At 40.3% G+C, this 26,890-nt stretch overlaps 3 protein-coding genes across 5 annotated transcripts; 1 reads left to right on the forward strand and 2 right to left on the reverse strand.

The window, feature by feature from the left end:
* Nucleotides 1–16: 16 nt before the first annotated feature.
* pdcd11 (programmed cell death 11) lies at nt 17–14,431 on the reverse strand. 2 transcript variants are annotated; one of them, XM_080880332.1, is made up of 36 exons: nt 14,326–14,431; nt 13,907–14,029; nt 13,098–13,241; nt 12,762–12,926; nt 12,293–12,454; nt 12,093–12,213; nt 11,741–11,916; nt 11,512–11,619; nt 11,185–11,397; nt 10,951–11,075; nt 10,805–10,865; nt 9,998–10,144; nt 9,625–9,876; nt 9,394–9,519; nt 9,117–9,311; nt 8,792–8,962; nt 8,479–8,692; nt 8,174–8,323; nt 7,738–7,850; nt 7,137–7,636; nt 6,961–7,023; nt 6,593–6,689; nt 6,320–6,409; nt 6,132–6,234; nt 5,465–5,642; nt 4,596–4,652; nt 4,381–4,503; nt 4,136–4,258; nt 3,727–3,892; nt 3,333–3,449; nt 3,084–3,227; nt 2,656–2,906; nt 1,358–1,526; nt 1,094–1,247; nt 632–797; nt 17–479 (listed from the first exon to the last, which is right to left on the reverse strand). In XM_080880332.1, exons 2-36 carry the CDS (start codon nt 14,006–14,008, stop codon nt 308–310), a joined length of 5,418 nt encoding a protein of 1,805 aa, XP_080736458.1. In that variant the 5' UTR covers nt 14,009–14,029; nt 14,326–14,431; the 3' UTR covers nt 17–307. The 2 variants fall into 2 exon arrangements, with proteins under 2 accessions (XP_080736458.1, XP_080736457.1); XM_080880331.1 differs by having other exon boundaries at nt 3,084–3,230.
* A 50-nt stretch (nt 14,432–14,481) lies between these two features.
* atp5md (ATP synthase membrane subunit k) lies at nt 14,482–17,003 on the forward strand. Its single transcript, XM_080880368.1, has 4 exons — nt 14,482–14,637; nt 15,821–15,925; nt 16,078–16,171; nt 16,885–17,003. The coding sequence occupies exons 2-3, from the start codon at nt 15,839–15,841 to the stop codon at nt 16,165–16,167; spliced, it is 177 nt and encodes a 58-aa protein (XP_080736494.1). The 5' UTR covers nt 14,482–14,637; nt 15,821–15,838; the 3' UTR covers nt 16,168–16,171; nt 16,885–17,003.
* Nucleotides 17,004–17,005: 2 nt separating this feature from the next.
* On the reverse strand, nt 17,006–24,411 carry taf5 (TAF5 RNA polymerase II, TATA box binding protein (TBP)-associated factor). 2 transcript variants are annotated; one of them, XM_080880343.1, is made up of 11 exons: nt 23,965–24,411; nt 22,257–22,482; nt 21,847–22,162; nt 21,459–21,622; nt 21,171–21,306; nt 20,684–20,804; nt 20,478–20,607; nt 18,288–18,452; nt 17,961–18,138; nt 17,624–17,801; nt 17,006–17,500 (listed from the first exon to the last, which is right to left on the reverse strand). In XM_080880343.1, the coding sequence occupies exons 1-11, from the start codon at nt 24,383–24,385 to the stop codon at nt 17,286–17,288; spliced, it is 2,250 nt and encodes a 749-aa protein (XP_080736469.1). In that variant the 5' UTR covers nt 24,386–24,411; the 3' UTR covers nt 17,006–17,285. The 2 variants fall into 2 exon arrangements, with proteins under 2 accessions (XP_080736469.1, XP_080736468.1); XM_080880342.1 differs by having other exon boundaries at nt 22,257–22,485.
* Nucleotides 24,412–26,890: the final 2,479 nt, after the last annotated feature.

A 26,890-nucleotide genomic window follows, 5' to 3' on the forward strand; every position in this document is an offset into this window, starting at 1 on the left:
TTGAAAGGTCAACGAGTCAACTGACAAAGGTTTTATTGAAGCTTTTATAAATCTGTTCAAACAGTCAGCAATCATCATGACATGATTTACTCATTATCATACAAAACTGTTGTTTTATAGACCCACAGTATTGTAGCATACAAGTTCAACACTCAAGAGTCCACAACTATTACAAAAAACTTAATTACAAGCTAAAATATTGGTCATTTTGAGGAAAATGCTCCTCCTCATCTGAGGATACAAGTACACAGCAAGTCACGTGTGTCCACCTGCATTTATAAGGTGTTTGCCTGCATATATCTGGACTTTACTTGGTACCCTCTGTGCCTTTAGCCTCCACAAACTCAATGGCCTTTTCTTTTACTGCTTGGATGCTCTGAGGGGTGCCATGTGTCTTCTCATATTCCAGGTAACGCTTGAAGAAGAACTTGATCTTCTTCACAGAAACACTCAGGTGGATCACTCGATCAAAGAGCGCTCTGAAAGAGGCAGAAGTTGTAATACAATATTACACACTTATCCATCTCACATGTCAGTTCTTATGAGTGTGTAACTGTTTAGGAACACAGACGCTATAGCATATGGAATAACGTATGGTAACCATGACGATGAAAAGAAAGTTTCTGTTCACCTGATTTCCTTCTGCGATCCATGTTTGACCATGAGGTCGATGAAAACAGACCACAGGTCGGTACGTTTTGGGTATGTGCTCAGGACTTTGTCAAACATGTTGCGACCTCTCTCTACATCACCGTAACGGAACTCCAGCTGAGCGAACTTGGCGATCACATCCACACCTGAGAGAAGAGGATGAGAACACAGAAAAGGTTACGTCCTGTAGAAAAACACAGCTTTGACAGGTGAAAAGAATGGGAATTGTTAAAAATATTGCATCAGTTTCAGTGCTAGTGGTGGTGTTGGGTGGTGGGATGCAACTGTATAAACAGCCACCCTAATATTTAAGAATAACTGCAAAAACCACGAGCGCTAAGTTATTGGTGGACAGCATACATTAAATGTACATAGGAGGTATTGTACATACAGACGCTATGATCACTTTAGTATGACAAGATGTTTAAACAGGCCCTCTTACTTTCTTTTGGAGGGAGACTCTTCAACGCCCTCTGCAGGAGATTACTGGCAGCATCACTCTGACCCTGCTGAAGCAGGAAGGTCCCATAGCTAAACCATACTTCCTTATTCTGACGGAAGCGCTTCACCATCGTCTTATACAGGCCCTCTGCCTCCTGGGTACAAAAAACCCCCACAATGAGTCAACAACACACAGATCGTGCATATATCAGATGCTTATTTAAATATGCATACCTAAATATTTTGGTATTTTCTGAGAAAGTACCTTGATTTTGTTGGACTTGGCGTAGATCTCAGACAGCTTCTGGTATACAGGCATGGGCTCACAGAACTGCACTGCCCGCTCAAACACCTTCTTGAGACTCTCCTCTGTGCCATACATGTTCTCCAGGTTCAGCAGGGCCACCCACACATTCAGCTTCTCCTGCTCCTCCCTGAACCACAACAGGCACAATTTTACACATCTAACCATCTTTAGTTAAATTGTGCACAAACTTTCTTGCAACTGGATGCAGAGATCGCTTTATCAGTTAAACAAATTCAACTACTCATTGCTGTAGCTGACTGGTTGACTAAACTACGATTATTTAGTCAACCATTTTTAGAACAGACTTGCAGCATTTGGGCGTGTAAATATAGTTCAAAAGCTGCTGCAGTTAAAAGTGAACATCAAAGTGCAGAAAAAAGGTGATCTGAATGCAGAAAGGCATTCATGTGAGAAAGGCTGGTTTGACTATTTTAGAAAGCACATTATTAAATGCCTAACACAAAGCAGTGAGTAAAGAGAGGACTTGCGACCAGAGAGAGGAAAGCCCCTGTGCAACAGAGCCATTGTTCTGACAGCATGTCTTTGTTGCCACTTCATCCTCGTGCATATGAGTGTGCTTGATAACTTCTGTTTAACTTGTTTTTGTGACTAGTTCCTCTCTGTTTAGGTGGTGGCAGCAGGGGTTAAAGTCAAAAAGATAGCTAAAGCTTTAACAAAACCTTCACTTGTTCCTGATTCTGCCTCCCTACTTCCACACATCTCCTTGACTTCCTTGAACCTTGCTAGGAGTAAAGTTTTTGAAGCTCTTTTTTGAACTGAGGAATTCCTGCCATATTTCAGGCCTGCTTATTGAACAAAATGACTGGGTGTGCATCAGATGTTAGTGAGATGGTCTCTGCCTATACACATGCCCCTTGGGAAAAAACCTTAAACTGTTCTAAAGCGTGCCAAACCACATGTTTACTGTTATATACTAAGGTGTCAAAACTCATCAGGGGAGGTCGTCAAATATCTCCTTTATCAGAGAAAGCATTAGCATGAACTGACTCAAAACTCAAACTGCTTCTAAATCCAACAGAAAGCCTTTGGGATGAGGTGGAATAAAAGAACTGCACCACAATAAAAGAACTTCTTATAAATAAGCAGCACCTGTGTAACACTATGATGTCAGTACCGCAATGTTTCCAGCACCTTGCTGAATCTCTATCATACAGACTTAAGCCAGCAGTACTGTGTGCCACGTGTAACTAATAAAGTTGCTAAGTGCGTGTATTCATCTACAAGTCTACCATTACCTGAAGGAGATCGTTTTCAGGGCTCTTTCAGCGACAGTGCGGGCCTGCTCGATCTGTGTAGCCTGCAGATGGTGAGCCATGAACTGGAGCCACAGCAGCGAGCTGTTGGGTGATGCTAGGAGCAGACGCTCGAAGGCAGCTGCATCCTGGGGCCGCAGGTTTGGATCCATCAGCTCAGCCTCTCTCTGTATCAAAGCCTTCTCTGCTTCCTTTTTCTCCTGCTCTTGCTCATGACGAGACTTCTTCTGGGGCTGGGAGGCGGAAAGAGCACATTTAAGGTAAAACACAGGAAGGAAAAGGAGATGGGATAGAGCCGAGAAAGGTTGAGAATGGATAAATTATGAATGAGGTCTTTTAAGGGGTAAACTGATGTGCTGAAAGTTCTGTTTCTCCACTAACTAAGAATGTACATCTTTTTCTTTTTTCACCTTAGTGCTTCCCTCTTGGTCTTCTCCATCACTCGAGTCCTCCTCCTGCGCTGCAGAGGCAGGCTTCAGGGAGCTAAGACCCACATCCCAGGAGAAACCTGCTGTCACCTGCAGTCTAGATGGACACGATGCACTGGATGTAACCTGCTGAGGGAGAGAACGTATTCATAAGATTCTGGTTAAGTGTATTCAAATCACCCAATCTATGGAGATTTACAAGACTGTAAAGGTTTATAAGCAGTTGCTTACTTTTGCAGGTTTTCCTTCATCTTCCTTATCCTCCTCTTCTCTGAAGTACACCTCTACTCCACTATCATTATCATCAGTTCTTGCCTTCTTTGATTCCTTCTTCTTTTTCTTTGAGATCTGCCAATGAAGAACCATTAAGACCCACGTAAACCACAATTCAATACATATATAAAGTCACCTAGGCAAAGATCAGTGCAGGATTTATTATTGTCAGACCCAAAGCTGATAAATGGAAGATGAAAAAACAATGGCCTTGTTTTTGTCAAAAATGCAAAGTGATGATTCAAAAATATCAGAGCATAAAATGAAAGAGTTAACAATGTAATAAAAAACACAAGGAAATGAAATAAATTTACATGTGAAAGTAAAAAAGAAACTGAATGTGTCTTTTCACCTCTTCGCTCTCAGATGCTGGGCGTTTCTTGCTCTTCTTATCTTGTTTCTTCTTCTCCTCTCTGACGAGACGCAGCGGCAGACCGAGCGATTCTGGAAGGACGTCTGGCTTCCCGGTGTCCTCAGGGAGAAGCGAGAGGTTGATAAACTCCTCCTCCTTGTCAATACTGAAGACAAGAATAGCAAAAACTAAAATGGTAGGATGGCAGTTTGGAGTCTGAAAATAGTCCCTACCTAAAGCCGTCCCAGAGAACTTCTGAAACTTGGTATGATAATGAACTTTTTCCCTTTTATTTTTAAATGCTACATTAATGGCAGTTAAGATATAATTCTAAGCTGGATCGGTGTAGAAAATTGGTAACAAAGCATAAATTCTGAAGAGTGATTTCTGAACTCTGAGCTGACTTTACCTGAGAATTTTGGTGGTGAGCAGGGCGTTGGGAGGCAGGTGCTCAGAGACGATTTTGTGATTTTTAACAAAGTATTTGGTGGTTTGCTGGAGCTCAGCTCTTCCAATGATGCTTCTTGACAACCTGAAAGACAATTATATAGAACAGTAAGAAGATATAACAAGTAAGAGCAGAAATGTTAGAATAAATGTTGAAATGTTTCTAAAAACAATCATTAGTTTGCTGTGAATGGATCTCTTAGTTACCTGATGAAGACTCCCTGCTCTCCAACAGACTTCACATAGCCTCTGATGATCTGACCTGCCTTCAGTTTGTTTACAGACAACACTTCTGGGTCTTTTTCTGGCTTGGCCTTGTCTGGGTTCAGCCTGGAGGAACACATTATAACACGATACATTTTTATTGCTTTATTAACAAAAATCATCACAAATCAAACTTTTACAACGATGCCTTCTCATACCTTGATGGTCGCAGAGACAACTGCCACTTGTCATTTTCATTATCGAGAAGGTAACACCTGAAAAAATATTTTAAAAATATAAATATAATATAAATATAAAAAATAATCAATATTTACTTCACAGTCACTAAACATGTTTAATCAGAAAGTCTTGAGATTAAAGTTGTGATGATATTTTAATATTTTCATGTCAGTGACACATAACTGAATTCTGCAGACTGAATTTTGACTCCACTTCAAATAACAAATGTACTTGTATTGACTAAACCACTGAAAAAGGTCTTTTCTATTTAAGCTGGCACAGCAATATTACAGCTAATAAAAAAGAGAAATCCACAAGGTAAAGTGTGGGTTGACATATTGAATTTAAAAAAAAAAGCTGAAGGGAAAACAGAACTTCCAGGTGCTGCTCCAAAAGAAAAGTTCTAAAAAAAAATAATTTTTTTTTAGATCTAACTTTAGCTTTTCAGATTTTTGCTCCACAGATGTGGGCCAACGAGTGTCACATTACTGTAACAGCTGGACAGAGAGAACTGAACACTGCAGCAGACATCACAGCTATGATGAAAAATCGGTTTTTATAAGAGAAGAAAACAGGTTACAGTTAAATCTACTGCTGCTGCAACACTTGCATTGTTTTATCATGCAAGCTGATGGGAGCTGTAGTGTTTCAGTAGCCACTAAATAAATATAGTTTAACGTTGTTACACTCAAAAAGTTTTAACTCTTAATTTGCTTACTGGTAATTTAGAAAAACAATGAAATAAATGCAAAAGTAAAGTTTGCACTGGATAACAGAAGCTAGTGCAGATTAGCTTAAAACTATTCTTTTCTGCACACGGTCTATAACAGAGATCATCCACACTGACCTGAGAAACTGATCCTTGTTGTAAACAGCCAGTGGGTTTGGCCTGTAGGCATCAGCAAGGTCTGTGACAGCAACAGTCCCCATGCCCCCAAAGGGAAGTTTGACCAGCAGGCCAGTTTGTGGCTGAATATTTGTTACTATCCCCAAAGTAATGCTGCCTTTCTCCAGTTTATGGACACCTGGAGAAAAAAAAAAGGAATCCAGAAATTAAATTAACCCGATTTTATGTGATACAGATTTCAAAACTAGAAGATCCAACAACAATAACATAACACAAAAACTTTAGTAGCTAAAAATGGAGCTAAATCAACAATGAAGTTAAGTTACTTCAGTTACTGCTAACTAAAATGTTAACCTGTTATGTTACACTTTCACTAAAACACCTAGCTAGGCTACTTTAGTGCTTATATTGAACTTATGCTGTGTCACTACTACTATAATGTTGCTGCTGCTGCCACCTTGTGGCAATAGATTCAAACTGTAACTTCAGTAGTCTGATAGCAGCTTAATGGAACAGGAGGATGCAAAATGCCCTTATTTTGGTTTGCAGATATTTTTTTAAATAAAATAACATTTTTTCTTTATCATTATAAATGTCATTACTGCACATTTCCTAGAAACATCTTAATCTATATGTTGAGGCTATATCGTCCTCATGTAGCTCTTACCTGTGAGTGACAGCACAAAGCGATGAGGAGGGAAGCTCGCTTCTACCACTCTGGCACGGACTGCTTGGCCCAGCTTGTACAGTTTCTCGGGGTGGCCGATATCCTCAAATAAGCACAAAGTGTAAGATGATTGACCTTTTACAAATAACATTTGCTCTTCCTATACATTTGCAAAGACACAAACTTACTTTAGAATCAGTGGTCATTGCCAGCAGTTCAACCGTTCCAGAAACACTGGGATCAGTTGTGACTTCCAAAGACTTTCTGTCTGAGTTAAACTGGCGAGAGAAACATGAAGACATTGAAGAAAAAAGAAAGAGGACATAAATTCCAAGCTTGCTTTTTGGCTTTCTTTTTCCTTTGAAATTGTTTTTGGATTTTTTAAATGTACAATCACTTCAAGTTTGGGGCAAAACTTGTAAAATAATATAAAGCCAGCCATCTCGATCTTCAAAGCTTACCTTTGATACAAAGCATGTAATTTCCTCCCCAGCTGTATAGCTGCTCAGTTTTTCTTTTGCTGTAACTGGTTTGAAATCGACACTCTCATTCAGTTTGCTACAGAGAGGGAAAAAAGACCAAAAAGATGAAAAACAGAAAAAGCACAAAATATGCAAGAGTTTGGGGAGGGTGAAATTCCCAATGAAAATTATAGTGCAACAAATTTTACTCATTTTAAACACATGTGCAATATTTTAGTAACAGAAAAGGCTGGAGATGTTAATGTGTGAATGATGGTTGTTTGGATATTTTAGGATTAAATAATGATCAGGCTCAGGTGACGCAATATAAAAACCAGAATGCAAGTTTATTTGTGTTGTACATTTACCTGGGTATCAGCGTAAGCTCGGAAATGGTGTATGTGAACTTTGGATGGGAGAATGGCAAGAATCTGAAACAGAAACGGTTGCGATTACATCTACATTACTACATAACACAAAGAAAGTGAATACATATCATATGTCTACTCCAACAGGTAAAATGAGGCACAACAGCCATCATTACCTGTGACTGGAAGCCTCTCGTCCTCCGATAACCCTGGCGGTGACCACGCTGCCCACTTTCACTGATGACGTGGGGAAAGATCCCAGGCGCACTTCTGCAGGCTCCACCACTTCAGACACATGCACGCTACCTGAGCTTCCATCCTCTAAGGTAACCTGGATGCAGGTAGGTTTTACTGTCCGCACCGTGCCCTGCAGGATTTCACCAAAGCAGTGGCCCTTGCGGCCAGTCTGGTTTTCTGAAGCTGTGCGCTTTCGCTCTGGCATACTGCGCTCCCACGACACCAAAGGGAGCCCTTGCAGCTCTTGACAGCTGGGTTCAATAACTTCAGCTGACAAAGTCATGCCCGCCTTCAGCTTCTCTGACTCAGACAGGAATATCTCATTCAGGTGGCTGCAAGTCTGGATCACAGTCAGCTGTGCCGTGTCACCCAATGAGATGACGGCAAAGTCTTTGTCTATGTGCTGCACCATTGCTGTGTATTTCAACCCTTCAGCCAGCTATAAAAAAATTAAAAACATTACAATCAAATGGTGGATTTATATTTTTATAGATCTAATTTAAAAAAAAATTAAAAATATATATATATATAAACACTCACAGATTTCTTCTTCCCCATCACCTTGGAAAGGATAGAGACATGGACACAAGCAGAAAGCATGTCAACATGAAGGACAACTGCACCGACTTTCTGTCCGTTGGTCAGTTTAACACCTGCAAAAAATACAGTTTTTGGTTACATATGAGCTCATCTTTCATACAAAATACCTTCTCTGTAACCTCCTGATGTTATGAATCGGTAAACTTCATACTTCATCTGTTATTAGATATAATATAATATTGTTTTGAATATTGTGAAAACAACATACACACTAAATAGCTCACCCGTCTATTTGACCTTGTGCTTTTGATCCACAAGTTCCAACCAATTTAATATTTTCTTCAAAATTAAAGCTTCACTGACCAAAGCAAAGCAAAAAATAATAATAATAATAATAATATGAGAAATATTTAGTTTTTTCCTGTTCAGTACATACCCATCATGTGGTGCTTATTGGCCAGAATGGTAGCACCAATCAAGGCATCAGACTTAAACGTGGCACCGGTGTCATTCACAGTATCCACAGTCAGCTTCAGTTTCTGTCCAACAGACAGAGCAGCCAGCTGCTGCTGAAGTTCACTGTTATCTAGAAAAAACAAAAACAGGAACTTAAGTCTCACTAAATGTCTGGAATTCTGCAACTCAAATCTTATTTGGCCTTTCGTGGGTCTTTAGCTCCCAGCGTTTATTGACACACTTAGCAAAAGGCAACTATTTATATCTAATTGACTTCACACATACCTTTCATAACCAACATTTCAGTGACTGCTCTTCTCTCCTGAAGACCATTAATGAGTCTTGTCTGGGCATCCCCCTGTGGTGATATGACCTCTGAAATCTTCAGTGTGACCAGGAATCGCCGCTTCTCCTCATCGAGGTTTGTCACTTTAGCAATGACCGTCTGGCCAACCTGGAAGGTGTTCGTCGTATCTCGGATGAACTTGTCAGTCATGGCCTGGAAAAGCAGAAACATTTGAAAATTTAACCAGGAAAATATATAACTGTTATACAAGTATGAGCCTTTCAGTTTACAAATTAAAAGTTCTTTACTTACTGATTTGGGTGCAAGTCCACAAAGGCCGTATGGAAACTCCACAAAGACACCATAGGGCATGATATTTTTGATCCAGCCAACCAGCTGAAGTCCAACAGTGATCTCAGAGAAATCTTTGGCAACCACTCCTTCCTCCAGTGACCATCTCACTGTTGGTTTCTTGGTGAGAGTCTTTAAATGAGAAGCAGCTAAGGAAACACACATTTTTCAAAATAGATGATGTATGAATTTCCCAAGAGGACATAGTGAATCAATCAAAGCTGAGTAAAGGTCATCGGGTGGTCAGATCTGCAAAATATCTGCAGGCTACTGAAAAAAAGGATACAATATTCTGCTTGTTCTTGCTTGGACAGATGAGTTTTGAGATGATATCTCCTTCCTGCAGGCTCTCCCACAGCAGAGGGCAGTTGGACATGTGATCAGACAGGTGGCTCATAGGCAGTACAGCATGGATCTCATCCGGGAGGATGGCCACTTCCAAACCGTTGAGTGACTTTTTCAGCACCTTTGCATCCAGCCTCTACAATAAATAAGACAAATTAATAAAAATAAGACAAAAGATTATATTTTCAATTGAACACGCCACAGAGACGACTTCTTACCTTCCCCACTTCACAGTCAAACTCAGGTTTTTCAGTCTCCTCATTTTCTTTTTTGACCACTGCCTTAAATGAAAGCACCATCTTTCCCTTTTCAGGATCACACTGAAGAACTTTAGCCTTTACCACCTGGATTATCAATCGAGACCAGCAAACTTGTGAGATACATCACAGAAACAACACAAATCAAGACCATACAGGAATCTCAGTGTACATGACATTCGATCACCTTACCTGCCCAACGTAGAAGATGTCCTCGGGACGAACGATGGGCTCAGAGCTCAGCTCACTGAGCGGCACCAGACCCTTAACCCCATTGTAAAAACGGACAATGCAGCCAAAGTCTTTTACGCTCACGATATAGCCGTGGGACACACGACCAGGACGAGTGTCATTATAGCTCAGGAACAACGGCAAGGAACTTTCAACCAGAGTCTTTTTTCTGGTCAGGTACAGCTTCTTATTCTCTGCATCTACTGACAGCACCTGAAGACAAAGTGTGCAGACACAAATATTCAGTGGAACAATAAACAGCAAATCAGCGCTCACAGCTGAAACTTCACATCAGAAGTTTTATAGTTGTTTGTTAGGGCAGAAGTGCACTTACCCGACATTTGACCTTCATGCCCTCCATGTACTTTTTCTCCGGATTCTGCAGGACAATGTCAGACAGATGGGTTCGAGGCACCAAACCTTTAATGTGGTCAGACAGATGCACCACCATCCCATGACTCAGCAGGACTGACACTGTCCCCTTGGAGAAAGAGAAACATTGAGAGAAAAGAATGTAACACAGACAACAGGGAACAATAAAGAGAGGTGAGGATTTAACTGTGCACAGTTTAAACCTTCCGTTTCAGGCTCATTTACAGCAATTCTAACTAATGTGCGTCATCTCTCCATTCAGCATCACTATTTTAAATTATTAAACTGGAGTTCCTAAGTCAAAGATATTTTTAACATATCTGCCAAGGAGAATTTCCATTTCTGGTTTGACGCAATAAAAAATTAAACTGAGTAGACGGATTTTTTTAAAAGGGATATTTTGGGAAATACACTTAGTTGCTTTCTTGCAAAGACAAGTTCCAAAGTAACCTCACAGCAACACCGCAGGTGTGGTCAAGAAATAGAAACAAGTGATATTTGTACCATTTGCTTCTGTATAGAAACAAACTTATTGTGTAAGACTTAATACGTTACTTAATGAGTTCATTTGAGTGAGTGTTAATTTAAGTTTTCTCCAAAAACAAACTAAAATTTGTCCCAATAAGTAACAGACCATGAGTTTGCTTTTTGCCTAATAAAGTCGATGTTATCCTCTTAATGCATTGAAAGACTTCATTGACTCAAACTTTCATAATCAAAAGTTACATATAAGCCAAGTTTCCAACAAAAGATGATTCTCTGTTCCTACCTCCACAACCTGACCGGCCTGAACATCATGGTATCTGTAAAAAGGCTTCCCAATCACACTCCTAAAATCAAAAGAAGAGAGGCATGCAAAGATCAGAACAGTGAAGCCTACATTTACTGTGGACACTCAAATGAAGTGTAACATACCTGCGTAAAGTAGCAAAATGAATTTGCTCCATGGGGCTGAAGTCCAGGATCCTGCAGATGTGCTCAGGCTGGGCAAACACTCTGTTTTCATTAGTTTGCTCATTAGACTCCTTCAGGTGGTTCCGCTGTCAACGCAGACAACAAAATGATCTCAATCTCATCTTATGAAGAAAAAATATATAAATACAAGATTTATAAAAGTTAAAGTTTGTCCAAAGCATCACGCTGACTTACATGTACAAAGGCCAACGTTTTGTCCGGAAGTTCCAACACTCCTCCAGACAGGTGGTGCATAGCGGTCATCTTGCACTCCTTCACCACCTCTCCAATCCGTTCCCTACCTGCAGGAACGGGCTCAATCCCAGTCTCAAGATGAATAAGGTGGCTGCGCAGGCTCATTCCCACCAGACGAGTCTGTGGCTCGATGTACAGCACGCGCGCATTCACCTGAATGGATGGATGCAAAAGGAGGTTTGTACTCTCAAATTATCACATGGCATCAAAATTTCTAAACACCCATTTATCATAAGCGCTGTGTTAAACATGCCAGGTCTACTTTACCTGAAGTCCCTTAGTGTAGCTGGAAGCCTGTTCTGGCTCCATGTGGAGAAAATCCACCTGGCCATTAAACGAGGACAGGAAGTCCAGGATCAGGCCGTGTTTGGTCACCTGCAATACCAACATACTGGCTTTTACATGCAGTTCAGAGGTTATATTTCACTGGTGATTGTTTCATGTTGTTTTAGTAGCAGAACACATATAGCGGATAACATAAAAACACTGTCTTTACCTCCTTGATGGCAGCTTTGACCAGAAGGCCAGGAAGAAGTGTTGTGAGGTTCCAGCCCTGCTTGGGTTCAGCACAAGTCTTAGCAATCGTAGTCAGGTTAGCAGAAAGCTGGACCACGCGACCATCATTCTTCACCTCTTCTACTTGGGAAGTCAAATACTGACCCACTTTCAGCTCTGTACATGTGGAGAAACCACAAATGCTTGAGAGATCCTTTTAAAAAAAAACAACTGATTACATTTGTTTTATAAAAACTGAAAACATCTGCAATGTCCTAATGAAACACAACCAAATCATGCATGAAAAACAAAACAACTGTTTCCCAAAATGAGCAACAAGTTATTTTCCATACCTTGAGCATTGTTGTGTTTGAATTTCAGGGATTCCTTAGACAGAAAGGCCTTGGTTCCACTGACACCAATGTCAATGATGTAGCCGTAATCCTCCACGCTCTCCACACACGCACTCAAGACCTACACAAAAGATACAACAATTTCTGTAAATGCAGGTTTGATGGATGTTTTTAAACAGTTACTCTCACTAACAGCTCACCATGCCAGTTTTCAGTCCACTCGGGGTCAGACTTTTGTTGACCAGTTTTGGATTGATTGACAGCTGGATGCTAAGCGAGCCTCTCTTCGTTACATCCAACTTGGCAACCACACACCTGAGCACCATGCCGGGGTAGAAAAGGTGTGGCAAAGAGCAGATTTCCTACAAAGTATAAAGTAATTAATATGGCACTTTTACAGACCTAAAAGTCACAAAACGCTGCACAACAATTAAAACACAGTTAATACAGAGTTACTATGTATGAGGGTCAGCTAACACATTTTGAGTATGTGAGCGAAGACGGTGTTATAGAATATACAAATATAGAAATGTTGTCTTGATTTTTTAAAAGATTTTATGAATATTGTGGACTGAATTACACTGTTGCACACTCACAAGCAGAAATGTCCTCAACACCAAGACAATTCAAATCTCCTACAACATTCTGTTCATTACTATATAGGCCAACCTCTGTGTCAGCTGAGTCCAGCTGCTCACTCAGCAGCTTGGTGTATGAATCGCAGATGTTCTTGATGCTGAGAAAGCCTTGCAGGCCACTAGGCAGGCTGACGGTCACCTCAAAGTCTGTCACCTCTTTCACACAGCCTAGCATCAGCATGCCCTCCTTCACATCCTGGGAAAAAACACACACAAGCCGTTACTGAGACGAGCATCCTGCAAGAGCTTAAAAAATTGCTTAAGAGTGTTATTTTTTTTAGATGCAGAAAACACAGAAGAAATGAAACGTAAAAAACCCATTCAAATACTGTATATGTACTGTAGAGGTTATTGGGAGATTGATTACCTTAACATGCAGAATTTCCACACATTTGACTGGAGCGTTAAGTGTCAGGCCAACTTTCTTTTCCTCTGCCTTTTGCTTCTTGAGCTTTTTGCTGTCATCTTTGGCTCCTGCCTTTCTTTTCTTGGTTTCAGCTTGCTCATTAGACTGCAAGAGAAAAGCAAATTATTGCCAAATGTGAAATATGTTTTAATAATACACTCTAGTGTTGTAGTATACAATAGCCTATTTAAGACCAGGTGACATCAAGGGATTTTTTTTTTTTTAAACAATATTGGCCTAACCTCATAGCTAAGGAGCTCGGGTGTGGCAAAGAGCAGATCTCTTTGCCAGGTCTGTCCTGTGCTAGATGCATCAGGGGCAGTAACAATCAATTCTGCCTCACTGATGTCTGTTTCATTTATAATTTGATTTGCAGTGGAAGCCACAGAGTTTCTGAGCCAAAACAGAGCCAACTTTGAGTTGAGAAGTACTTCTGTGCAGAAGTGATTCCAGATGCAGAGTAGCAGAAGGGCTGGGTTAGTGATATGGACGGCTTCACTGTACATCTGGCAATGCCTCTCCACAAGATGTAGGCAGCAACACATTCGGGTCAACAAAAGATAAATTCCAATTAAATTTTCATTTGTACATGCTATTGTCACATTACAAAAAAGGAACTCCGAGTTGAAACTGAATAACTAAAAAGGATTTCTTGTGAAAAACATACCTGTGGTTATTAATTTTGATCACTTTTGTCTGCACTCTGAACCCAGATCAATTCTTTTTACACTCAGTAAGACAGACAAAAACAGATGGAAGTTAAAATCTACCTGAAACAGATTGTCCGCTTCTGTTCGATGAACCACTGTTTTACTCCCAGTAGACTTCTTTGCTGTCCCTCCTCGAGGGAAGTCCTCCACCGCCGATGCCATCTATGAAGTTCTTTAAGACGTCTAAGAAAAATAATGTCGCCATTATAAAAGACATCTAATTGTTATTAGTTCACATGTGCACAAGTTTCAAATCACTGAGACTGCGAGAGCCAGATTATTTTATTTAGTGATAAAAGTCCATCTGTATTCGTCGATCTAATCACTCCAAATGCACGACATTACGAGCTAAATAATACCGGGTATAAAACGAACAAACACTAGCAAAAAACCTCCACTGGACTGAAGATTTAAATATATGATGTATTGCTGTAAACGTACATTTAAATATACAATCAGAATCATGAAAGGTTTCTTACATTAAATCTCCGGTTTGTGGCTATCCAAACTCACATGCTGTTCAGCAACACGCCATGACCTTAGCCCGGAAGAAAAACTCCGGTGGGCGTTTCAAATTTTGTCCAATGACCGCGAAGAACGAATAATTGGCACCGACTTTAGCCATTCAGTGAACGCTCTCGGCCTTAAATTTGAGTGACAGTATTTTTAACAAATAATGGCGCAGTCCTAGATCGCTGACCATGGGCGGGACTTCCTAGCGAGTTTAGCATTGCGGCCTCTGCTGAAGGGCACCTGTCTCATTCTGGTTGTACTGTGCTCGAGTGTTTAAGGTAAGCCTCAAGACCTTGAGAAAGAAGTTGGACCACTTACTTTGCTTTGAGCAGTTATAAGTAGAGTCAAGTTGTCTTTACAATGCATCTGTGATGTTGTACTGCTTAAGCCATGGATCTGAAACTAATAAACTACCTAGCAAGCTAACCTAGCAAGCTAACGTTAACTGACTACAGAGTGTGCATTACTCGCTAAAATGTCTTGTATTAATGCATTTGAATTGCAGCGTTGTTTAACCAGAAGCAAAACCTGGCATTTTAGGTGTTCATGCGAAGACATGTCCTTCACGTCGGTCATATTTTAATGACGTACCATGTTGGGCTAGCAACTATAAAGGCTGTAACTTCTCTTATGTAACTATGCTGGTACTAATTTTAAGTAGCTAATTTACCGATAGGTTTTTTGTTGTGCATCAGAGTAGTAGTTGCAAACGTGCTCGAGCTCCCCCTTCTCAAATAACACCCATAAAGTCTACCCAGTACTAGGAATTAATTTATTTTAGCTATAGTCTCTGTTAGGACCTTGATGATTTCTGAATTCACCTCTCTCTACATTTACAGAAAATGATAATATGTCGTGTCATGCCTTCTCTGATCAATAGCTCCCAACCAAATCACTACCATTAAATAGAGACATGATTTACTTACAAAGTGTAATAATCATTTGGGAGAACTTGTTCTTTCAGCAAGAGTGAAAATGGAGTTTTAGACGATGGTAGTGAGATGGTTGCGTTAACAGAAAGACAGGTGGGCAACCTGGAAGTGGGAGTGTTAAAGATGTTAAAATTTCCATTGGGCGTAACCAGGATGGACAGAATTAGAAATTATTATATATCTGAGGGACAGCTCAGGTTGAACGCTTTGAATACAAAGTTCAAGAGGGGAGGATAGGATGGTTTGAGTGTAGAGAAGAGGGTGGTTAAATTGAGAATAAGATGCTGGAGCTGCCAGACAGGAGGATAAGAGGAAGATCACAGAGAAGATTCACAAATGTAGCGAAGGAGGCTATGCAGAGGTTTGGTGTGACAGTCGAGGATGTTAGGGATAGGGTGAGACGGAGGCAGGTGATGCACAGTGGCAACCCCTAAAGGGAGCATCTGGAAGACGTTATTTTTCTGTACAGTCAATATATCTGCTTATCATATAGTATACTAATTATTTATTTGCCATTTTTCTTGTGTAGGACCATCTGATATCCATCATGGCAGGACATGACGCTGGAACCCAGCACCAGTTCACTGGAATTGCCAAGTACTTCAATTCATACACAATCACAGGAAGGAGGAATGTGAGTTGTGTATATAAACTGCTTAATTGTATAATTGTTTAAAAGCAAGAAGCTCTACGTCCCTGCTGCTGTCATACTTTGTCATACTGCATTGCTCACAGCATTTATATACCCCCCCCCCCCCCCCCCTTTTTTTTTTTTTTTTTTTTTAGTGTGTTTTGGCCACATATGCTAGCCTTGCAGCCATCGCCCTTTTCTTCAAATTGAAGCCTAAGAAAAAGCCTGCTGTCACAGAAAAGTGATTATGTAAGTATGTTAGTCTTTCTGCTTTTCAGTGTTAACAGTCTGTAGGCAAGCAACCAGCCACCAGCTTTCCAAGTACTATGGTCAAGTCAAATTTTAGCAGAACGTTACTGTTGTCATTAGGTGATTTATTTCTTTTAAATATATCTGATTTTCAAACTGCGATAGTAACTCTTCACTACTCCCTGCTAAACCAAAACATTGATGAAATTCTGATTGTTAGCTTGAATTATATTTTATTACACAGAATTTTATTCTGCTCTTAATGGTAGAATTTATGACCCATATTTATATGGTAATATGGAGCTGTAGTGAAGGAGGATATGCAGGGGGTTGGTGTGACAGAGGATGCTAGGGTGGGGAGAGATGGAGGCTGATAATCCACTGTGGTGACTCCTGAAGGGAGCAGCTGAAAGAAGAGTTATGATCCATATTTATCACCCATGCTTATTCTGCTTATCTATTACTACACTTGCATATTTGCACTAAATGTGTATTTTGTCTGTGGTATGCAAACAATGTTTTTTGCTGTGCATAAAAACGATAAATTGCTAACGAATAGAAACTCATATCTTGCTCGTTTTGAAAAGTATTAGGGAAGCAACTGTGGCTTGCATGGCAAAGCAGGTCGTTTACTCTGCCACATGTGAAAGTGTTCTTTGGCACCATGTTGTAGTTATTCAGTTGAATTGATTGACTCTCTTTTGTCCTTACAGGCTTCCATTTGCCCATCATTTCAAACAGCTTGGAATGGAAAGAGCAGCTGGACATGCTTGTAATGAAATTTGAGTGTTTGGTTTTCCAATGTTAACAATAAAAACATCTATGCCCAAAACATAGAAAACACTTTTCTTTATTTACAGTGTGCACCAGTATAAAAGACTATAATACAGAAATGTCAGCCATGTATTCAGTAAGGCTGTACTCAACACAACGACTTAAACATACAGTCCTCTGTTTGGCTCTCATAGTTGGCTAACCTAATTTGTTATGCTAGCCAAATGTAAACTGATAAATAGTTATTTTCACTGTGCCATAACCTTCCTCAGTTACTTCTGGCAGTCAGTTTTGCATAATTTCTAGCTTCCATTGATTATGTTCTCAGAGGGAAATAGTCTCAAGGATTGAAGGCTCCAGCAGCCAGAAGCAGGTTCCTCCGGGTGAAGTGAAGGTGTATAACAGGTGTTGATTTAGTCGTGTAGGTGCCTAGCAGAAGCTCCTGGGAGTTATCTTGTAAATGGATGTGTCCCGTAGCTGCCGTGAAGTCATCTGTTTCCAAGTCATCGAATGCTTTCATTACATCCCACAGGCGAACCGTGTTGTCCATAGAACCTGGAAAACATTACACTTTGTCACTCTGGCTATAGTGCATTTTTGAGCCGTGACCATGTCATATCATTTTTGTTTGAGGTTAATCGCTTGATGGAAAAGTATAAAGAAACTTGCAACACTCACCGGAAGCAAGGATTTCACCATCCCTGCTGAACCTGAGGGAATAGATGGTATCTGTGTGGCCCTTGAGCTCTCCCACCATCAATCCATGGCCAATGTCCCACAGGAGGACTCTGCCATCAGTGGCCCCTGATGCCAAAAACTTCCCATTGGGGGAAAAAGCGAGTGAATGGATGGGACCCTGGAAGATGACATTAAAATATTAGATTCACAGATGTTTAAACAGCATTTACTATTTCTAGCTGTGCTGCACTATACATCATTACATGAACAATTATGCACATTTCAATATAATGTGACTAAAATGACATTTTCTAAATGATGTCTGTTGAACTCTAACCTTATGACCAGTGAAGATGCGCACACAGTTTCCACTTAGGACATCCCACACACGGATGGTACGGTCAGATGATCCTGTGGCAACATAATTGGAGTTTGGGTGAAAACGAGTGCAAGTGATGTCAGCCAGGTGACCAGAAAATATCCGCAGAGGCTGGTAGTGATCTGTCGCCCAGAGTCTGTTAAGAAAGAAGAAGAAAAAAAAAAAAAAAGAGCAGAAGGTGGACCAATGAAAAGCACCTGTAGAAGGAGCCAATGTGGATCAACAACAACATGATGTTCCAATATGCTATCAAATAATTACAAAACAAGGTCTGAAGTTTCTTACCGGGCTACCCTGTCATGTCCTCCAGACACAAAATAGTAGCCATAGGGGGAAAACTGCGTGTCCCACACTGGGTAGTTGTGCCCTTTGTAGGCCACCAAACAAGTAAACGTTAGGAGACTCCATAACCTTACTGTACCATCTTCTGAACTGGACAACAAGTAGTTTCTGAAAAGAGAGAAACATTTTCATGACATATACAGCTTGATCTGTTGTATAAATAAATAAATAGTAGGGGTGCAACGATATTCGTATCGATATTGAACCGTTCGATACAGTGCTTTCGGTTCAGTACGCATATGTATCGAACAATACAACATTTTTAATTTATTTGATCAACTTTCCTTCTGACGATGCTGTCTGTGTTGAGCGCTCAGTGGATCTGCGCTCGACAGTGCAGCCTAGGCGGAGTAGTCGAACGCAGATTCACTGAGCGCAGGGCAAGCTAGCGAGACGAAAGCTAAGCTCTCCTTGCAACATGGCAAATTTAACCTCCTCCACCCTCATTCAGATCTGGCGTTTGGAACTATTTTGGTTTTCATGTGACGTATGACCCTGAAGGTAAGCGCGTCATGGACTAAAGTAAAACAGTATGTTGGATGTGCCACGCAATGCTCAATTACATGGGTGGGAGCTAGTGTGTTAGCGCAGTTAGCTCGTTAACGTGCTGGCCGTCCAGCCCCATGCACGGGGCGATCGGCGGTAGCTCGTTAACGGAGATTTGCCGTGTTGTGGCGTTAACGTCATTTCAACGAGATTAACACTGACAGCACTAGTGGGAACACAACGAATATGACTGCACATTTACGCCGACATCATCCTAGTGCAAAGACAAGTGGAAGCAGACAAAAACAACAAGCACGCATGCTACAAACTTTACCCGAGTCATTTAGACGGCTGTTAGCACATGATTCTCCTTATGGGGACCTGATATGTTTAATATGCTGCTGAGAATATAGCCCAGAAGAAGCGGATAGTATAGCTTTTATTTTGGAAAGAGACATTTCTCTGTAATAAACTCTCTTTTCCAAAGATGAGTGATTCCTCAATCAGATACAGGGCTCGCAAAATCGCTAGCCCGACGTCCTGGGGCTAGCGATTTTTCCAGTCGGGCTACCAAAATCTATCTCTGCCCTGCCCGTCGGGCTATCGTAGGAAGGAAAAATATATGTCAATGCTTTTGCATTCTTTCAGAAATGTAGCTGGGTAATTATGTCATTGGCATCGGTGAGCCACTGTCAATATGTGACATATTGAAATCGCGTTTGAATTTGCGCTTGTTTTTTGCTTTCACTTTGCAATCGCGCGAACTGTGTATAGAGAGCGACAGCACTGATTGGTGAGTGATGATAATTTGCGCACCAATTCCTCTGACATCGTCTTATCAATCGTTAGCTTACTATGCAAACATGACAAGTGAAATCTCCCGCAGCTTAAACATGTGAGAGGTTGATCGCGCAGAGAATCGCTGAGCGTTATGTGAGTGCGTGTGTAAAAGCAGCAGGATTTATATTTCAGTTCTGCTGAGCCAAATAAGACAGGTCAGGGTGAAGAAGTGACAGCCAAAGAAAAGCTTACCACAAAACGGAAAAGTTATGACAAATCAGACTATAAGGCAAAAAGAAAGTGCAGCTTTATGGTTTCATGGACAAAATAATTTCTGTGGCTGCAATATGACGAGCTATATAACCAGGGCTGCACATAAGTGGTCCGCAGGTGCCCATTCGCTGTCAAAATAAAAAACGCGCACAAGATAAGAAGTTGCAACGCGTGTTTGCGTACATAAGATTTTCAGGAGGACAGACATTTGTTTAAAACTCTTAAAGATGTCGAAGAAGCTCCTTTAAGCAATTACTGTAATGTTCCTCCACCTCCAAAGAAATGTCAGGAGTCCGAACCACAAAAGAAGCACGTATTCTCGAAAAACTAGTTGCAGGAGGTGAGCTGGCTTCAAACAAATGATGAACGCACAGAGATGTGGTGCGGAATGTGCCGTGAAAATTTAATAAATGACAAATTAAAAAGGCATGAACATTTTTTTTGTATCGAAAAAATATCGAACCGTGACACCAAAGTATCGAACCAAACCGTGAATTTTGTGTATCGTTGCACCCTAATAAATAGTGTAATTTTTAAAGGATTTAACAAAAAACATGTAATCTCCATTATCGTCAGGTGGACGAGTGGCTCTACCTGTCCGGGCTGAAGCTGATGCCATACACTGGTCCACTGTGTCCATACATTATCTTTGATTCGCTGGCCGTCTTCTCATCCATGATCCTTTCCAGCACATCGTCTGACTCTTTGTCAATCAAGTTCAAGTCTTGAAAGAAAATAGGAAAAAATTCAAGGGCAATGTTTTAGAAAAGTAAAGATGTTGTCAGTATAAAATAGTGTACCTGCTGCAGACTTGACTTTGCGGAGCTTTTTCGGTGTGACACTCCACACTCGTACTGTGGAGTCAGCAAAGCCTCCTGCGATCAGGCTGGAGTCATCAGTGAAGTCCACTGCAGTCAGACCCTTAAGAAAATAAATACAATTAATTTATGTCATAGTTTTCACTGCTTCAATGCACAATCATTAGAGGTATGACAATTCTGAAACTACGACCGATATCATATCCAAACACCCACAATCAGAACGCAATCCTACATATTTCCCTACACCGGAAACATAATGAGGTTTTTTTGTTTTTTAAATTCATCACTCATGAACAAGTCTCCAGGTGTGGGATAAAATTATTTTTTCCCCATTTTTATTTGTCCCCTCTATAGGAAAACATAAGTCAACTGAAACTATGGCCAAAAAAATAGGTATTGACTAACCATCATTTTGGAGAACTGCTGCTCCTCTGGCAAACAAATTAAATGCATCATAAAGCTTTACCTGGTATGCATTGAGAAAAGTGTAGAAGCAGACAGAGGGGAGGTTATCTGATCCTAGACGAATCCTTTTCGTGGCCTCCTTCATGTACATGATCTTGTCCAGCTTGTCTGAGTCTTTGAGTTCTGGCAGGGGTATCCTAAATAAGACACATTTTATCAGACCTCTTTCTGTGTTGATTCAAAAAGCATGACTTTGACATTCAAAATATATCTGACCAAGAAGATTAGATTAGCCTCTACAGTAGTGTGCAACAAACACACAGCACAGTACTGTGTAAACAATCCCTACCTATTCTGTGAAGGAGCATTTGGATCCTGCTTTTTGCTCTTGGAGCCCATGCTGTCCTTTTTTGGCTTCTTCTTCTTGGGTTTACCCTCCTCATTCTCTGCCTCCTCATCCTCATCATCAAGGGGCAGCTCAATTTCTGGTTCCTTCAGCAATCCATAGTAAACCTTCACATGGTGAGTGACAAAGGAACAAGGACATGTCATTTCAAAGGTTTTGGTATATAAGTGTAAAGAAACATGAAAAGAAGACAGAAGTAATTGCTCAAACTGGTGGCAGATACATGTGAGGCTATCTTAATTTTAAAAAGCTACTGGATGCCCTCAGTATAGGGTCATGGGTTCAAAATTCAAGTTGTCAAACGTCCAAATGTGTGGCGTAAAAATCCAACCTTAGTTTTATTGGCTTCACGCTTGGCCTCTCCTGCCAAGCTGCCAGACATTGCATCTATCTGGCTCTTGCTGCGTGGCATGCCATCAAAGATATCAATGTAGAGGTGCTCTTGGATAATATTCCAGATCTGGTTGTTCTGACGCTCCTGCAAGTGTCTCTTCAGCAACTGATAGGAGTCGCGGGAGATACGCAGGACAAACTTGCTGGTGCGGAAGTCCAACAAAGTCTCGTTGCCTCTCATGTGCTCCTTCTTTGTCAAGCCAGATAAAACACGCAAGTCCTCTTCATAGTAGCACTCCTGGTCCCCACTGAACCTGAGAGGGAGGTGAACATAAAGAAATAAAGTTATTAAGGTGCACGGAAAATGGAGTGTGGTTGATATTTGGAATAATGTACAATTAGACTCACTTTTCAAAGAAGGCCTTAGCCTCACTTTCATGGTTGTTGTACACCAGCTCCAGATACATGTGGACAAAAAGTGGGTAGAAGACCTGGGACAGTTCAGCTCTGTGACAGTCCAATACTGTTTCTATGAACTTTTTGAGGTCACTGTAGTAGACCTCATAAAGAGTTGGATCTCCCTGCTGGCTGTAAGCTGACAGTACCACACGGACATCTGGCTGGTCCTCTGCAACTGCTGATGAAAAAGTCCCAATGAGATGGGTTGTATTAGTAGTGTGTTGGTTGTATCCACGTGGGAAAAATCCTTTTTAAGATTACCTAAACTGTCAATGTAACTACAAAGTAAATACAACTTTGCCTTTTTTAAGACTTATTTTTTACCAACAATGCACCACCAATGCTCCGAGGTCAATGATCCCACTTTATACTGGTGATTGCTTTTTAACTGACTGATAATATTAAAAACATTTAAAAATATCCATCCTCCTTTTGTCCTGTGTCATCTGACTAGTCGCCCAAATAGAATGTCTTGCATGATTTTTGCATTCCATATCCTAAAGCTTTGCACATTTTATTCCACAACCCCTTTATTTTTTGGCACGACCAAAATACATGTGCACAATTCTACATCAATTTGTCCACACAGTCTCCAGCATGCAGCATTCCTCCAAGTTTTTGAAGCTTAAGAAAACAACAACAAAACAGATCATGTTAAATTCTCTCTGTATCCTGGAGTTAGTGGCCATGCACTGTGTTTTAAAAATTAAAGTTCCTTCTTAAATTTGTTCCTTCTTTTCTTTTATCCTATTTGTCTTTAATATACAGAAAGGACGTCTTTCTGCATGACCTTAAATCTCTGTACAAAGCAGAGATTTCTCTGCATTTTCTTCTGAAATACCTCAATAATCTCATTTTATTTGATCAGTTTTATCCTCCTCCTCACAATAATACCTTACTTATCTTAGGTATCAAAATTGTTCATCTTCACCTAATTCTAATTTTTCCTTCAGTCTTTCAAAACCCAACATATTTTTCCCCCTTAAACATTGTGCATATTGCTGCGATGCCTTTATTTGCCCAGTGCTTGAACTTTCTATCATGCATGCCAGGTATAAATCTCGAGTTTGATGCGAACCACCATAAAAATTCCGTTTCCAAACTTTTCGATTTTGCAGTGTATCCCTCCCATCACCAATATATCAAAAGTCTGATTGATACACTTTGATGCTTGGTAAAGCTAAACCTTCTTTTTCTTTAAAAAAAAAACTGCAGAGTTTGTATCTGACCCTGGGTTTCTTTCCACCGCATATAAACTCAAGTTTGCCTCCTTTTTTTTTTTTTTAAATTTTAAAGGGTATGATCAGTTAATAACAATATATTTAGCTGTTTCACTTTCTATTTGCAATTAGACTTTCATATCATACACGGCATATTATTACTGGTATCATCACATTAAAAACACATTATCACTGCAATCGCTTCACTGAATGAACACGAAGTAACCCTGCCGTAAAACTTAAAGCTATATAAACTTCGAATATGTTAGTACTCGAAGTTAACACACCCTGTAGTAAAGAAGTGCTTAACTCTTAGCGCTCTGAGCATTATCCCTAACTGATACCACTACATTAGGCTGTTGTGTCAGACTCGTGGTTGATCAGGAGATGTTTGTTAAGTGTTTCATACATAAAAGCGGCAGCTAACTGTACTGTACCTTTCGTTGGCGCCTGGGCTCCGGCGGAGGATGATCCGGTAACTCGGCTGAGAAGAGAGCTCACATCCCCGCCTTCTAAGTCCACAATACCGGCAGCACCTCCCGATCCTGCCCCGGCCGATTCAGTTGCCTTCGGGTCCAGTGAATTTTCCGGTAATCCCGCCTCACGACGCAAAATCTCGACGGACTCGATGAGTTTGTTCTTTTTGAGGAATTGCAGGACTGCCAGCAATGTCTGCTGGTCCTCCGGGGTAACCGCGGCTGTTTGTTTGTTGCTTCCAGTCGAAGAGCCGGAGCCGGGAGACGCAGAGAGCACTCTACCATCGTTAGCATTGTTATTTCCAAAGCCATCGGTTGATGGTTCTGTTTTAATGTCCGTTTCTATGTCAGCGTCGCTCATACCACCTTGTACGGCCGCCATTTTCAGAATGAATTGCGCATGTGCGACGTAAATCAACGGAAAACACGAACCGTACAAGACCAAGACATATGATTGGTTCTTACCAGTGAGCGTGGTGTTACAGAAGTCCCGCCCTTCGAGTGAGTGTAGTGTAGCGGTTTACGCATTAGGGAGCGGAAGGTCGCCGGTTCGATTTCAGCTCGAGATGAAAAACTGATTTGAGGTTTGCGTTTGGAAGGGCAGCTGATGTCAAAAGTCTGCCGAATCAAACATATGGAATTACCTGCTGTGGCAACGCCCACTTCATAACTTGATGCTATAATGCTATAATAATATAAATATAAGTATAAATATCTAATTGTACCCCAGCATAAAGACTGCATTCACAAGTGCATAGGTTTCACCAGAGAATTGTTATGTGTATAGAGTGACAAAATAATCAGTACTTTGTTTTGCCAAAGACGTATCTATCTTAATAATAATAATAATAATAATTATACAATCCAATTTATATCATTTTTTACCAGTTGGTGGCACTTTGTTCCCACACAACAGCTGGCCAGCGTCCCAGCCACCTCCTTGGACAATGTGTTGCTGCTATGAATACAATCTGGTATTCTTTTTAATCTATAAAACATTGGTGAATGAAAACAAAGTGAAAATTACTTTGCAAATTTCTACGTCATCTCCTCAGTTACACTGTTATTAATATAGATGTTTGTTGATACATCAATCTTCTGCACCTTTACATTATCTTATGATCCATCTGCCTCTTTTATTGACATACAATATGAGTCTTCAGAAAATGTGTGACACAGTAAGATGAGGTATAAGTAGCATTTTCATAATAAGTGACAGCTTGTATCACTGAGGAAACACAAGAAGGACAGTAACTGTGTATGAGTATGAGTGGTGTTTTCTTTGCATTCTGCTGAGTCCGAATTTTTGTCCGAACAAGACAGCACACCTTGCTTGAGCGAACAGTCTGTCAATGCATTCATGTACAGCTGACTGTGCATCTTTTGAGGCAGTTAATTTGTTTTTATTTCAAGGAGCCTGTCAGTAAAAAATTAGAACTTGATCTTGTTTCATTGTGTCTCTGCTGGAAATAGTGCAAAAATCTGGATTTGTTTGTTTTTTTATTTGACTCCACCCTCAAGTATAATACATGTACTGTAAATACAATAATACTGAGTTCTAACAAAAAATGAACACAAACATGTACTTGCAGTCTATTATTGAGTATAGCTCTGGTTGTAACTGATCTCCACCTTATAAACCTGTGTAATGCATTCTCGACATTAAGACTTTGATAACTCAGCAGCAGGTTCAGCACGCAGGCTACAGTCGATTTTAAAGACTGGGACAAAAGAAGGGTTCACGGCACAAGAAGCGTTGTATAACACTGCGGCTATGTTGCTCCTTGTGGAGGAGAGATGGGGGTGGGGTTGGCTGGTGAAAGTGGGAGACATACATGTGAACACCAGCAGCTCAGGGTGTGGTCATCAGCACAGGGCCATTGTAAAGCTGCTAATTAGAGAGAAAATCCATTCCTTTCTGTGGTGTAAAGATAACAACATTACTTTGTAGGCTGACATATTTTTGTTTTCATTTTCACTTTAAAACACGTCAGACTGAAGGTTTTTGATCTGTAAGTGACTCCTTCATATAGCAAGTTACAAAGCGCCTGATTACTCATGCGCAGCCATATGGCTTAAATTTCCAGTGCCTGCGTATCTATAAAGGAAACAGCGGCATCTGCTTTTGTACTTGTATTGAATCCCTACAGTTTGTGGTTGTGCTTTTTTCCTTTTTTGTTTGTTTGTTTTTTGAAATGACAGAATAATAGTTCTACTAGGATTAATGTGATCTGAATGAAAATCAAATTAGGATGTGTAAAAAGTAATAACGAGAGAAATCTCCTCTAGCTGTTTTGATGCTTCATGATTCTTTACAGATGTCGACACCGATACGATTACTTGAGGTTTATTCGTCTAAAAGTGGCTATTATGGTAAACTGTCTCTGAAATAGGTACAATATATCACCTAACATTACTTTTATGCTCACACAATGAAGCATAACAGAATTTTTCTTCACTATGACAACAGTTTTACTGCAAAATAAATGCATTTATATTGCCTTTGTCTACCTCTTGTGTTATTTAGCGAAACATAATATGAGTAAAAAAGGTTTAGTAGTGTTTATCGGTCTGTGTTTACTCATTAAAAATGTTTTCATGCTCATTTCCAGTTTATTTTTTATAAGTTTCAGTGTTATTTTTATTTTCTGTTGTTTTAATAATGGCGTTATTTGTCAGATTGTAATATTTAAGAAATTCAGAACACTACTATCGTACAACACAGCAATACTATCCCTGTCTCAGTAAATAAGCGTACCAAAGCCTACCAGTTGTCAAAAATGTCCCATAAGTTGTCAGTTTAGTATAAATTTTTAAGTGCAAAATATCAACTAACGCTTTTTCACATCTAGTTCTAGTTTTTACCTCATAAAAATCACCCTGGTGA

Source organism: Rhamphochromis sp. 'chilingali', assembly GCF_963969265.1.
Source record: "Rhamphochromis sp. 'chilingali' genome assembly, chromosome: 4".
Lineage (NCBI taxonomy): Eukaryota > Metazoa > Chordata > Actinopteri > Cichliformes > Cichlidae > Rhamphochromis > Rhamphochromis sp. 'chilingali'.

Bases quoted from the DNA above. Each gene is read 5' to 3' on its own strand.
- pdcd11 (XM_080880331.1), bottom strand. From the start codon at position 14,008: ATGGCATCGGCGGTGGAGGACTTCCCTCGAGGAGGGACAGCAAAGAAG. The intron at 7,851-8,173 runs GTATGTACTGAA...TATTTTTTGCAG, and splicing joins CAATAAGCACCACATGATGG to GTGTTAAACTGACCAACGGA. The intron at 7,637-7,737 runs GTGAGTGTTTAT...ATTTTTTTATAG, and splicing joins TGATGGGGAAGAAGAAATCT to CTGGCTGAAGGGTTGAAATA.
- atp5md (XM_080880368.1), top strand. From the start codon at position 15,839: ATGGCAGGACATGACGCTGGAACCCAGCACCAGTTCACTGGAATTGCC. The intron at 15,926-16,077 runs GTGAGTTGTGTA...TTTTTTTTTTAG, and splicing joins CAATCACAGGAAGGAGGAAT to TGTGTTTTGGCCACATATGC.
- taf5 (XM_080880342.1), bottom strand. From the start codon at position 24,385: ATGGCGGCCGTACAAGGTGGTATGAGCGACGCTGACATAGAAACGGAC. The intron at 20,608-20,683 runs GTACACTATTTT...TTTTCTTTCAAG, and splicing joins CAAAGTCAAGTCTGCAGCAG to ACTTGAACTTGATTGACAAA. The intron at 18,139-18,287 runs GTAAGAAACTTC...CTTTCTTAACAG, and splicing joins GGACATGACAGGGTAGCCCG to ACTCTGGGCGACAGATCACT.